The sequence below is a fragment of the Triturus cristatus genome, chromosome 5_1 (genome assembly GCF_964204655.1).
Source record: "Triturus cristatus chromosome 5_1, aTriCri1.1, whole genome shotgun sequence".
Taxonomy (NCBI): Eukaryota; Metazoa; Chordata; class Amphibia; order Caudata; family Salamandridae; genus Triturus; species Triturus cristatus.
In genome coordinates this window covers 211901994-211915587 of record NC_140587.1, presented here as the reverse complement: position 1 = coordinate 211915587, position 13594 = coordinate 211901994, and the positions used below count along the sequence as shown (strand labels likewise).

The 13594-nt window shown below is 41.5% G+C and overlaps 1 protein-coding gene across 1 annotated transcript in view; it reads left to right on the top strand.

The window, feature by feature from the left end:
- The window catches only part of SLC45A4 (solute carrier family 45 member 4), a 374111-nt gene extending 361860 nt beyond the window's left edge, over nucleotides 1–12251 (top strand). Inside the window, exon 8 of the mRNA XM_085604829.1 lies at nucleotides 8850–12251. Within this exon, the coding sequence (XP_085460955.1) occupies nucleotides 8850–9212 (363 nt within the window). The 3' untranslated portion in view covers nucleotides 9213–12251. The remainder of the gene's footprint in view (nucleotides 1–8849) is intronic.
- The last annotated feature ends 1343 nt before the right edge of the window (nucleotides 12252–13594 follow it).

Genomic DNA, 13594 nt, shown 5'->3' with positions numbered 1-13594 from the left:
GCGGTACACCATAACGCCACAAGCAAAGACACAACCGCAAATCTTACTGTCCGATCTACGGCAGTGCTCGCCGCTTGCATAGCGCACTGACACATTGGCACATCCGAGAAAGTGCAGCGGATCCTGCCATCGCCATATTGCTGAGGACACCCCTCTCAGATCGCGTCAGGTTCGGGACCGATCACCAGATGAATAAGATGCCTCTCCCTGCCTGTGAAAAAGAGCAGCTGATGTCGCACCGCTTTAGTCTCAACACTCAGCGGTTCACCCTCTCCTCACTCGCCGCAACCTCGCAGACAGTCTGTGGAGGAGCCCTGGACGTCACAGCCTCCGTCCGACGGTCTCCGGCAGCAGTCCCGGCCTGCCTCAGGCGCCACCTTGGGTCATGGGCGCTCAAAATCGTTTCAGCTAATTTTTCGGTTTTCCGCCATCTCAGAACAGCGAGTTCCAGAAAGGCTGCAGGTGTTCTGGTTGCGAAACATGTACTCCAGGTGGGTTCCCGATGCGGTGAAACACCACCACGGTTGTTGAAGCTCGGGTTCGCCATGGAGCATCGGCTTCAAACGACCGTTGGCTCCTCCCCCTCCTCCAGAGTTACCAGCACAAGTGGGAGTAAATCCCAGGCATAAGGGGAGTTTCTCCGGGGAGGAGGGTGGGTCGCATGTGATTCTGAAAAATACTAATACTGGATAACTGCAGTTACAGGTTAGTTACTTATTTTCTTATTCAGTATTGGTGTATTTTTATAGATTCGCAAACTTGAATCAGAATAGCAAGTAGTATCGCTATAAATGTAAGTACCTAGAAATACTCACATCTACATATATAAACATGCAAACATCTTCATTATCTACATTGAGATGATTAGCATTTATATGTAAAACTTTAAATAGATAAAATTGAGAGAACGGTTAAGCAGCCACATACCAATGTTTGGAAACATTTAACCTTTCTGAACATAAAGAAAGACACCTCTACTTAAAAGAGGCTCACCCTATTTGAATAGATGGCTTAATACCGCCTGGCCCACGGCTGCATCTCTACGCTTCATTGGTTCCAGGCAGCACTGCTGTGTGAATGCGTGGGTTCTCTTCCAAAATCGCAGCACAGCATATTTTCTCCAGTGAAATGCCTGCAAACAGAGCAGCCAAAGTGGAGACTGCTCTCATCGAATGACCTTGTCAAATGTTTGCCTGCCTTGGTAAGGCAACATTTAATTTTTCCTGAGATCCTTTTTGCAATATTTGGCTTTGTCACAGGTGTGTCTTGATGACCTTGTCGATAGGCTTCAAGTAACTGGTCAGTCTTGCAAATGTTATTAGTTCTTTGACAGAAATACTAATAGGGCAGCGGATTCCAGCTCGCCGCACCTAACCTGTGTCACCAAAATAATAAGCAAAGAAAATTGTTTTTTATCCATTTGTGCACATAATCCCAGCACCTGCTGCCAAGATGCAGCCCTAGAACAAGGACATTTCAAATATTAACAGTATGAACAAATTCCAAAGAGAGTTCCAAATTATGTGCATCTCTTATTTTCTTCTTCTTGTTTTGTTTGAATATTCTTGTAAAAAGTATACATTTCACCAATTTTACAGCAGAAACAGCCAGCGCGTTTCATCCAGAACAGTGGACTTCTTCAGTACAAGAACGGGAAATGAAGTTATGTCATCAGGTGAAGAAATGTACACAACAACGACCTTCATTCGGAACGCATGGAAGTCGTTGACGTGAAATAGTAGAGGGAGCAGTTATACTGCTTTACCAATATAGGGAGATGAAACCTGATTGTTGCTGTCCCCACGAGGTTATGGAAACCTCTGATATCTGGGGGGACAGAGTTGGAAGCACGTTCTTTTCCCGTTCATCTAGAGGTGGTTAGTGTCTGGAAATTCACCCTCTTCCCTCTCATCGTCAGAGGATGATGTTATGTTATGTTATGTTATGTTACTGGGTATTTGTAGAGCGCACGGCTACTCTCAGGAGGGTCCCGGTGCTAACAGGGAGGACCAGTGACAAAAACCCACAGCAGTCAGACCGAGACCACCGATCAAGAAAACAGCAACGTTTTTAGTTTGTGACGGAAGCGCAAAAGATCATTTTCACGGCACAGCTCGATGGGTAGATTGTTCCACAGCCCAGAGGCCACTACCTGAAAGGAGCGACCTCCCAAACGGACGCGTAGAAACCTTGGGGTCTGTAAAAAGCAAGAGGTCAAAGACCGTAAATTACGAACAGGCACATAATGCAGGCATCTGTTCCTCAGATATGGAGCGCCGATATTATGAAAGGCCTTGAAGGCCAGTACCAGTGCCTTAAAAAACACCCTCTTACGCACTGGGAGCCAATGTAGCGCTCTAAGGAGTGGGGTCGTATGTGTCCGGCGGGCGGCCATAAAGATAGCCCGGGCAGCAGCATTCTGAGCGACTTGAAGCCGGTTGATCAGATACTCGGGAAGGCCCAAATATAGGACATTCACATAGTCGAGACGAGACAATATTAGAGCTTGCACAACTATCTTCCTATGAGATACAGAAAGTAAAGGTAGAAAGTTGCGCATCATCCTCAAGAGGCCAAAACAGGAGCCCGCCACCGTTTGAACCTGGGTGTTCATGGAAAGGTTATTATCCAATTTGACCCCTAGATTCTTGACTGTGGTAGCCAAGGTGGTCAGGGGAGACATATTAGATGGCCACCATTCTCGCCATTCTTCACCCGGCTTGCAGCCGAAGAAAATCATTTCTGATTTCTCTGAATTACAGCAAAGTTGGTTCAGATTAAACCAACTAAATACCGCGGATAGGCAGAGGTTGAGCTTCTTCCCGTCCAGGACTTCGCCCTTACCGCCCATAAACAACAATTGCGTGTCGTCAGCGTAGGAAACGATTCTGGCGCCGAAAGGTTCGACCAGCAATGCCAGGGGAGCCATATACACATTGAACAAAGTAGGGCTCAAGATAGATCACTGAGGGACACCCACATTCATTGATTGAATGGTTGCCTCAAAAGGGGGGGACCAAACTGTCTGCTGACGATTAGTGAGGTAGGACCGGAACCATTGTAGGACAGTGCCGCCGATACCGCACCTCCAAAAACGATCAAGAAGAAGGTCATGTGGTACGGTATCGAAAGCTGCCGACAGGTCAAGCAGTATCAAGACTGCTTTCCCTCCCTTATCCAATGTGACTTTAATGGACTCAGATATCTCAAGGAGAGCTGTTTCAGTGCTATAATTAGCACGGAACCCAGATTGGCTAGGATGTAAAATGCCATTGGATTCCACAAACTCCCCTAGAACCTGATTCACATATTTCTCCAAAGTCTTAGATAGGGCCGGGAGCAATGAGATAGGTCTATAATTACTTGCTGTCCAAGGATCGGCAGATGGTTTCTTTAAGAGTGGAAGGATTTTCCCCTGTTTCCAGCTATCCGGCACTGTCACTTCAGTTAATGGAAGGTTCAGCACCCGGTTTACTGCCGGGTTAATTACCTCAGCTATGGAAGCAAGAATCTTTGCCAGGCATGGATCCACAGAAGAGCCTGATTTAAGAGAACGAAGAATATTCAAGGATTCTTCTAGAGAGAGCGTTGGAAATTGTAATAGACAATTCTCATTCTTAGGTGTCTGAGAGAGAAACCATTCCGGATTCACCTGAGAATCAAAACAAACCTCTCCAAAAGAGGCCTGTATAGAAGAGATTTTAGTGAAGAAATATTGCGCAATGCTCTCTGTCCATTCTTTCGTCGGAGTAAAGGGATTCTTTATAGCGCAAGGGGCCGTAAAATCTTTCACAATTTTAAAAAGTTCTTCGCTTTTATTACCAGCTTTCTCAATTTTTCCATTGAGAAAGATCATTTTTTCCAAGCGAACTTTATTATAATAGGCTTTTAGTGTTGTCTTATATGTTTGTTTGGCCAGTGGTTTAAAATCCTGCCTCCAGCTTCTTTCTAAACGTTTGCACAGGCTCTTGCTCTTCCTGAGATCTTCCGTAAACCAGGGAGCAGATGCTCTGCCTCCATTTGCTACCCGGGTCTTAAGAGGGGCGAGATCATTTACACATGCTTTCAACCAGCTTTCTAAGGTGGGAACATCATGTGTAAGACTGTCCATAAGACATACCGGGTGCGCCTCAAGGAAAACTCCTAAGGCTGCCGGAGTCATAAATTTAAAAGATCTAAAACTATTAGTCCGCTCCACATATTGCTTAGGAGACTGAGCAGGTGTTTTCTTTATATTAAAAGGCAGTAAATAGTGATCTGACCAAACCAGGGGATGAGGCGGGGCCATTTCGATCATGTCAGATGAAAAAACCTGGTCTAAAATATGTCCCCTTTCCTGGGTGGGAAGGGATACATAAGGCGTAAGATGTAGCGTATTTAAAGATTCATATAGCTTCAACGAGTCTGGATCGTGGGACACATCCATGTGGATGTTAAAATCTCCCAAGATTAAACGCTGTTTGTATTTAGCAACCATAGGGGCAATGGCCGAGTTTAATCCTTCAAGGAAGCTTTTAGCCTGACCAGGAGGTCGATAAACTAAAACTCGTGCAATAGACTGATGTGGTGACACCTTTAGTAGGAAACTAAGGCTTTCAGCGTTTTCTAAGACAAAGTTAGGTAAGATAGTACAAGTGAAAGTGTTTTTATAAATAATCGCAACTCCTCCACCTCGTCCCCCTAGACGATCATTCCTTAAAATAAGGTAATTAGGCGGGATGGCGTTGGCAATGGTTGGTTTCGATCCTTCATGAAGCCATGTCTCTGTCAGAAACAACGCGTCGGGCTTAGACTCAGAAAGGAGATAAAAAATTTGATATTCATGCTGTCTCATAGAGCGAGTATTGAGAAGCATCAACTTTAGGTCTCTACTAATTCGCTGATTCGTTAAAATAGATTAATCGAGGGCGTGTTCTCCCAGCGATGATGTTTCGACTATAGTCGTGGGGAGGGGGAGAGTTCAATGGCATATTTCACAGCTCCGTGCTCTCGTATACCCTACAGAAAGGGAGTGGGGGCAACAGTTCACGCAACCATCCAAATCTTTAAGGTCCCTACTATTGTAACTAATACGTGGGTTGTTAACGCAAGCAGTCGTCTTACCCATGCGACCAGCTACAAGATGGTCCGTCGCGGACGGGCGCAGACGGGCTTGCCTTGGGTGCGCCTTTGGCGCGCCCGCTGTGCGCGTCCGCTGCGCGCTAGCGCAGTGTCCCGTTTTAACGTCTCCGTGATTGAAGGACTAGACCGCGCCTTGCCCAAGATGGCGGGTCACAAGCAAATATTTTTCCCCACTTCCTGGTTCCCTCAATCCCTGGTTCTATTCCCACACCCTCCTTGAGGTTTACTTCACCAAATCAGATCGTTTCCTAACATGCAAACATCACATCACCCCAAAGTATTTAAAAGATTTTAAAAGATAATGGCATACAACGTTTTCCTTACAGTACTAAGAATGTGCAAAAAGCAAAAGTGTTAAATGAGCAGGATCGGCGTTAGCAAAGCATGAACAGCTGAGAGAGCTAGCACGAGTCATCCCTTGGTGGTACTGCTACATGGGACGCAGGTGTCATCCTAGGTGAAACTGGCGGGGGAAGGTGTGGTGGAGCCAAAGGGGTAGCAGGAGGTGGTGGCACCGTAGATTGCCCATCAGGGTGCTGAGTAAACCACCTCTGATAGTCAGAGAGCATGGGCTGGAGATCCTGTACCACAGAAGCAGGAAGATGTGAAGTGTCCCAGCTTATGTGGAGGGTGGGAATAGTATCCTCGTGGCTCGTAGTACCTTGAAGGTAGAGGATAAGTTGAAGCAAAGCTCTTCCTCTTCATAGTCTTCATTTTCCTCCTGACACTTTACATTCAGCTCTTAAGGGCTGTGAACTGTGCCAAAGAGGCTGCCGTCATCATCCGACTCCACAACGTCCAGTAGATGGCTTGGAGGCAGGGTTAATGTTAGGTCAGGTGACTAAGAGGGAGGTTCTGGAGATCTTAGAAATTTTTATTGACAAAGGCGTCAATGGTAATATCATTGGAGGCATTGCCATGGTCGACGCCGATGGAGCAGTCATCAACGGGATTGTTGTCGATGGTGCCTTTGTTGATGGAAGCGTCGTCGAAACCATTGTCGAAGGCAGTGATGTCGACGGGGGCATTGATAGGAACTTCATAGATGCTTGGATCTTCGTCGACGAGATGGGAGTGCCGATGGCAGCTGTCATCGTCTCGATGACGAGATGGTAGTGCAAGTGGTAGTCAAAAATCTTGGTGTCGATGGGCAGAACGTAGTCGAGAGGGATTTTGACGAGGATTTATGCCACATAGATTGGTCAGCGGAGTAGGCATGAGTGTGGTCTCTTTTCCTGATGGAAGGCGTTGATGGACAGGTAAAGATGTCTCTGAAGAGAAATGTTTTTGTTTCTCCTTTTTCTTGGAGCTGTGAGGTTGGTGAAAAGTCTTGATAGATTTTCTGGACTTCTCTGAAGCTCTTGCAAAGCTTCCTGATCTGATGCTGAGTTCATTGTGTAACTTTTTTGTGAATGCTGATTGTGGGAGACTGCACTATTGCTTTTATTTACTGTTGCTACTTCTCGGACTTTCAACTTCATCCCCAGCATTGACTTTTTGGAGCACCTGTCTGCGGAAATGAGAGCAATCAACAGGGAGTGAATTTGACCTCCCATTGCCTTCCCTCCTCCTTGTTAAAGTTTCATGAACGTATGCAACAAGTGTCTGGTGGTTAGGACTGTGGTGTACTGCCTCTTCTCTTTTAGCCAGCCTCAGTAAGAAATGTGCAATAACATGTTGGTAAATTGGGTTCCTCTGTGTGCCATACTGGAAATGTCTGTCATTGTGTTATTGCTTGTGGTATTGGTGCAGTTTATGGCCAGAAAGAGTTTTAGGGTTCAGGAATGGGAGGAGTTTAGGGTGGTGAGGGATTTTAAGGGTTCATAGATGGGTGAAGTTGAGATAAAGAAAGTGGTTTTCAGGGACAAGGAATGGGTGAAGTTAGGGGTAATGAGGGGGTTTTAGGGTCCTGGGGTCACTGGTATTCTGGGGTGGTGAGGTTTTTTTTAGGGTTCAGAGATAGGTAGAGTTTAGGGGTGATGAGGGTTTTTAGGGATCATGGATGGGTGGAGTTTAGGGGTGATAAGGGGTATTTAGGTGTCTGGGATTGATGGTGCCTAGGAATGGTGGTGAAGCTCGTAAAAGTGTCAGGGATGGGTGGTGTTTAGGGGCGGTGAAGGTTTTTTTAGAGTTTAAGGATGGGAAGAATTTAGGGGTGATGAGGGGGTTTAAGGGTTAAAGGATGGGTGAGGTATAGCCATCGAAAGGAGTTTTTAGGGTTCAGGAATGGGTGGAGTTTAGGGGTAATGAGTGATTTTTAGGATTTAGGGATGGGTGACATTTAGGGGTCAGGAATGTGTGGAGTTGAGGCGTGGTGATGGATTTTTAGGGGGCAGAGATGAATGGTGTGTAGGGGTTGTGAATGGATATGGGATCGATGGTGTTTATTGGCGGTGAGGAGTACGCAAATTAAAATCATCTGAAGTAATTGTATAAAAGATATAAATCCGAAGTAATGTCCCCTGAAGTAAAGCACTGAAATAAATGCATCGGACAAAAATTTAAGTAATACATGCAACCATTGCATTCACACCTTCTAAAACCAGTATGCAAAAGGCCATTTCGAAAAAAAAGACATTCTATGAATTGGTTTCTATGAAATCTTAAATGCCATTCTTCCTGCAAATTGCCACTAAACAGTTTGGGTTAAATGGTTTAACAGTAATGGGATTTTATGAAATCACTTTTCTATGAAATCACGTAAATCCGCTGAAACATATTGACTTTGTCAGTGCTCGTTATTTCTATCACCTTACCCCAACAAGAATATGGATTTTGAGGCTTTTGTTTGTTGCTCAACACATTCTATGGCAGATGCTGTCCTTTTATTGTAGTGTAGTATTAATGGGTGTTATGGACTTCATGCATAGTTTCAGTCATCTTTAAAGTTTTATTTAAATTAATTGTAATGCTGTTATTTATACGTAAGTACAATAGTAGTACTCTACAGAACATTACTGATTAATAAAAATAAATAGGTTTCCAAAGAATAGTTAATATTGATGCTTCTAGCTTTAAATGACGAAAAAAAGTTATATTTACAAAGGTTAAAAGTAGGTTTCAGGACATTATAGTGAACTTGATGTGTGTGATGTTACATATGTTTGTTACACAGTTCAGGTAAATACAGGCTGCTTTTGAACAGTTAGCAGCTCTGCAATCATGTGTAAGTGGGCGTGGACTAGTTTTGAACTAATAAAATGTCCTTCAGAAAAGCTATACAAGCCAAGGACTGAGAATATTTGGGTTGGGAAAAGGCAAATCAAACCCACTAACAATTTCCTACCTTAACTTACCAGCCTCCAATTTCGGACCGAGAATTCAAATGTTGCAGTCAAATTATGGGTTAAAAGAAATAGCATTGAAGAAACTTGGTCTGATATAGAGACTGGTTGAAGGTACTCTGTCACAGACATAATGGATATTGATGGCACGTTACTTATTACAAGTGCATTTGGATACAATACATTTGTAGTTAGGTGGATGGGATATCCCTCATGTTTGTGATGAAATATTTATCTGCCAGGCTCTAAATCCGTCTCTTTAACTAGAGAATACGGCCTCAGTTTCAGTACAAAATCTGAATTATTGGCGCATAGTAGTAGAAAGGTTGTCAGCAAACAGAAATTAGATATAAATGCAAATAGAGGGTTTCTAAAGTGTCTCAATGTTTAGAATTAGATGCATAGTTCTCTTGTTTAATCATGGCACATTTCTCTTTTTTATAGTACATTCATCATAGCCCTGGAAGTTCTAAGCGAGGATTTGGAATAGACTGCGCAATCCTTTCCTGCCAGGTTTACATTTCTCAGATTCTGGTGGCATCAGCCCTTGGTGGAGTGGTGGACCTCGTTGGAACTGTTCGAGTAATTCCATTGGTGGCCTCTGTGGGATCATTCCTGGGGTTTTTGACAGCCTTGTTCCTGGTAATTTACCCAGAAACTGGAGAAGATTCAAAGGAAGAACCAAAAGATCAAGGCACTCCAGAGACAGCCATTGCCAGCAGTGCAAGCCCTGAGAGACCGACGGTGTTAAGGATTCCTCAAAAGGCGCTAGCCCTGGCTGATGCAGAAAGCGAGTCCACAGTCTGAAATGCTCTTATCCTGATCCACTCACATTCCAAACACATTAGGGTGCATGAAAGGGGAGGAGGGAACATGCTTTATGGTGGGTATAGAAGAATGTCTGAACCTTTAGAAATATTGTCGCTTAAATTACTGAAAACATGGTGCTTTCTCTTTGCTGCATTATCAACGGGGCTCAGTTAGTTCTATGGTCATATTGAGAAGGTATTCAAAAATATAATAATAGATTTTTGTGTAATCGCTTTGACTATGCTGTAGTTTCTGAACTCTGTTCATTTTCTTTTCAAGACCAACAAAATACATTTGGGTTCCATGCAAAGCTTCTGTAATTGAACAGACACCCTTGTTCATTCTGCATGTCATTCAGATGGGGTAACAAAACATAAGGTACAGAAATAACCTGGTAAGCAAAGTGAAAATATTTTTTCACATTCTACAAAGATACCTATTTTGGTGGTGATATTACTTGGTATGATTACCACTGTCATACTGCCGAATATCTACATAGAGTTTTGACTTTTCACAGTCATGGTGAAATGTTGTATACTTTTCGAAAGAGCTAGTTTGGACTTCAGCTTGTGTTGGCTTCAACTGCAGATTTAGACAAACTCATTGGTACTTTCTAACCATGAGATAAGTCTTTTGTCGGTAACACAGCAACTTTTTGTCATGTTCCGACATTAGCATCTCTCATTTAAAATCGGGCAGGCAGACATTCCTTACAGACGCAAGACTTTAGCAAACCCAGCGATGGTTCACAGTTATATAATCCCACGCATGCATGCACACGCACACGCACACACACACATGATTTGCAAATAATGTTGTATTGAATCGCAGCTTACTATGGACCTTGTTTAAAGAAGTTCCACTATAAAAAGCTCCATTATAATTAATTTGTTTTCCTGCGGCACAGAGTGAGAAGAGGTGTTAGAAAATAGAATTGGTAACTGCAAATCTTGAACTCGTTATAGATTTCATAGAGTGGTAGAAGCTTTGACTTTTCAGTGTTGGAGTAGATGCAGGAATGGTCAGAGGAAATTGAGATTTATGTTTTTAACTTACATAGTGTAGGCAGAAAATTGTGATGTGTTTCAGCTAAAACACACTGACTGAATGCCCAGGCCATAGCTTTCTATTTTAGAGATGATTTCATTTTCTTTGTTTGTTTTTGCTCACGTGGAATCTAATTAAATCATTGGGTATATCTTAGATACAGTAGTTAATTTATGTTAACCTGTTCAAGCAGATGGCAAGAATTCTGGTCACTGTTTCTCACGTTGTACCTCTATTTTGCATCTTGTGATTCATCTTGCCTTTTTCTGTTTGGCTGGGAACCAATAGAACTTAGCATCACAACCCAATATTTGAGCACTGTGTGTGCCCTTGACCTTCCTTTACGTTTACTATTATGCAAAAGTATGGCTAGTCAGATGTAGTTAAGTGTACAAAACATCTCAGAAGGTGTTACATGGTATGGAACTGTAAATCATCAAGGCATTTGGTGTAATTGTCAGTACTACAGAACTTATGTAGTGAATTAATGTTTAAGATGTTGTGCCAAAAACGGCCGTCTGCCCAGCCCCAAATGATAGTCTCCTACTTCAGTCTTGTACAACAGCATAATATGTTTGAACTAAAAATTGTAAGCCACTTGTGCAGTCTACTCACAAGCATTCAACAAAGAAATATTGACATATTATAGCTACATGTTGCATAAACTCTTTTCTTTCCATTGGATATGAAACTTTGTTCATGTACATAGCAATCAAGCTGTTCACGAACGGAAGAGGCAGTAGCATATGAGAGAACATCTTGCATAAATTATGCAGTCTTCTCACAAGAGACATGGAAATATGAACTTCATTTGAGCATCACAGGTGCTCTTCACTGCACTTGTACAGATACCTGAAATTTGAGACTGCATAAAATGCCAATACAGATTGTGTAATTCAGTTCAAAAGAAATAGCTAACTCCCCCTTCAAATTAGGCTCAGTTTAAAATAGGAAGTAAATTTGGCCCCTGATTCTATTAGTGAGCATAGCAGTAAGGCTTAGTTCAGCTGTTGAGTTAGTGCACTTAACACCTGGTTAGCAGTGCAGCACTCTGGGAACACAGATACAATTATATCTCCACAAGCCCGAGATCTTTAACAAAGGTGTGCGTACATGACTCAACTTCTACACTCTTGTTAAGCCCTCCTAAGTTGTTCATTACATAGCAAACTCTGATTGTTGTTGGATTCGCGGCCAACCCATTGTCAAACCCACGACCACCACTATTTAAATATATTAGTAGTCTAACACTGTTACCATTAGAGCATGTTTTTATACCATTGCTCTATTAGAGTTGGGATGTGTACAAAATAACATTGTAAGATGTACGTATACCCATTTATTTAAATATATTTTTATATAATATATTGCCATAAACCAAAGAGTCACACCCAGTGTATTTTCTTTAAACCCATAAGATTTCCCTCACTTTCTGTCAACATGCCACCATCCCTAAAAATAGCACAGTGGGATTACAGGGCATGTTTTGTCAATTACACCACTACAGATACAGATACTATCTGAAAGTACATACCATTAACAGACAAAAAAAGAAACAGTTAACATTAAGAAAGTAATGCTAAATGCTGCATTAAATACTTTTTTACTTTTGGTGCTATACCAGAAGTAATATTGTATTTGTTGTATATCACATGCATAAATATAAACTTTGTGTAACTAATGGAACAGCTTAAAGAAGAAAACAATCCTTGACAAGTATTCATTGCGATCTTTACACCACACATACATTTTTGGGATATATTCTCTTCATTGGCCTGTGCGATTTACCATGTACAAAACTGGATTGAGGACCGGAAAACAATTGTTTTACTCTGTGACAAGAACAAAGGAAGTTTGGTTTTAGTTAAAGAATATTTGCACCCTTCGTCTGTACCAAAGCTCGTCATTCAGGTGGTGGGAACACTTAATTTTGCGAACTTCTTTGACATTCTCCAGAGAATTAATAAAGAATGAAAGTGGAGATTTTCCGAAGAGTTGCATGGAAGTAATTTACCTGGGTATTGCATGAATTCTTCCGCTGACATGTTTCAACCGCATCTGACATGCTGTGGAGGCTAATGGAGGCCACTATTTGTTCCCTTCAGTTTGTTACTCACGACCAGTATGGCAATAATTGACCAGCCTTGCACATGCACAGGCAGAATCTTGCTGCAATATGACCATTCAAGTGAAAGCTGCATACATGTACTCAGTGTTGTATGAATTTACTTGAATTTGTAGAATACTTTAAAAAAGAATGTATGTATTTGGTATTTTTGAAAGTAATAAGCAACCTTCATAGTTGTCTCCAACTTGCTCTGACGACATTTGTAGTTGGGTTTTTCTCCCTTGACCAGGTGTTAAAATCCACATACAGTGCCTGTAATTGCATCAGGAGCAAATATAACACATTTTGGCTGCTGAATTTCATAATTCTCAAATACACTGTATTGCACAAGACGTTTCAGGTCTTTCAAGAAAAGACATTGCTTGAAGTTTTTTGTTTTATTTACATCAATATTTATTTAGGATAATTAATTGTGAATGTTGCATTCTGAAGATACTACTGAACGCATTTAAGGCCTTATTGAAGAAGTGTGTAAAATACATAAACAAAACTGTTGAAATGCTTAAACACTATTTTATCTAATTACTATACAGTATATTATAAGGCTTCTCATATATTAGAGATGCGGTGTTGTGTTTCACGGTGAAACTGGCATTATTGTCAGAAAGTTATTAAACATACTTAGAATTTGTTAAGACATTCAAATGTATAAATTGAAAGATGTATATACATATATAAAACAGTATATTTTTATTTCTCAAAAATAGGCATTAGTTCTGGTAATTCTGTATTTTAAGTAATCTGACATTTCAGTACGATATGCACATATTAAACCATTTAGTATGACTAAAATAACTTTTATGAAGCAAAATATGCTGAACCTTTGATAGATTATTTAATGCACTGTTAAGTGTGATAATTGTCATTGACACATGACATGCTGACTTTTTTCTGTGTATGCTGTTTTCTGGTAAGCCAGAGAGAAGAATATACATACTTTAGAGGTATGTTCTTGCCTTTTATCTAATATTTGAAATGTTTGTTGTCAGTTTATTTTTGCTTTAAGCAAATCCTTGTGATTCCACTATAGGAGATGTAATTCAAATGGCTGCAACATAATTAGGCTGTTGGCAATCACTAGGTTAGTGTTTATTCTTGAAAATGTTCACATCTTAAAAAGCTAGATTGTCTTAAGAGTCCTTTGAACACATTTTAAGATTGTCTGGAGCTTTGCAAATGCACATATTTGTTGGAGAAGTTGAGA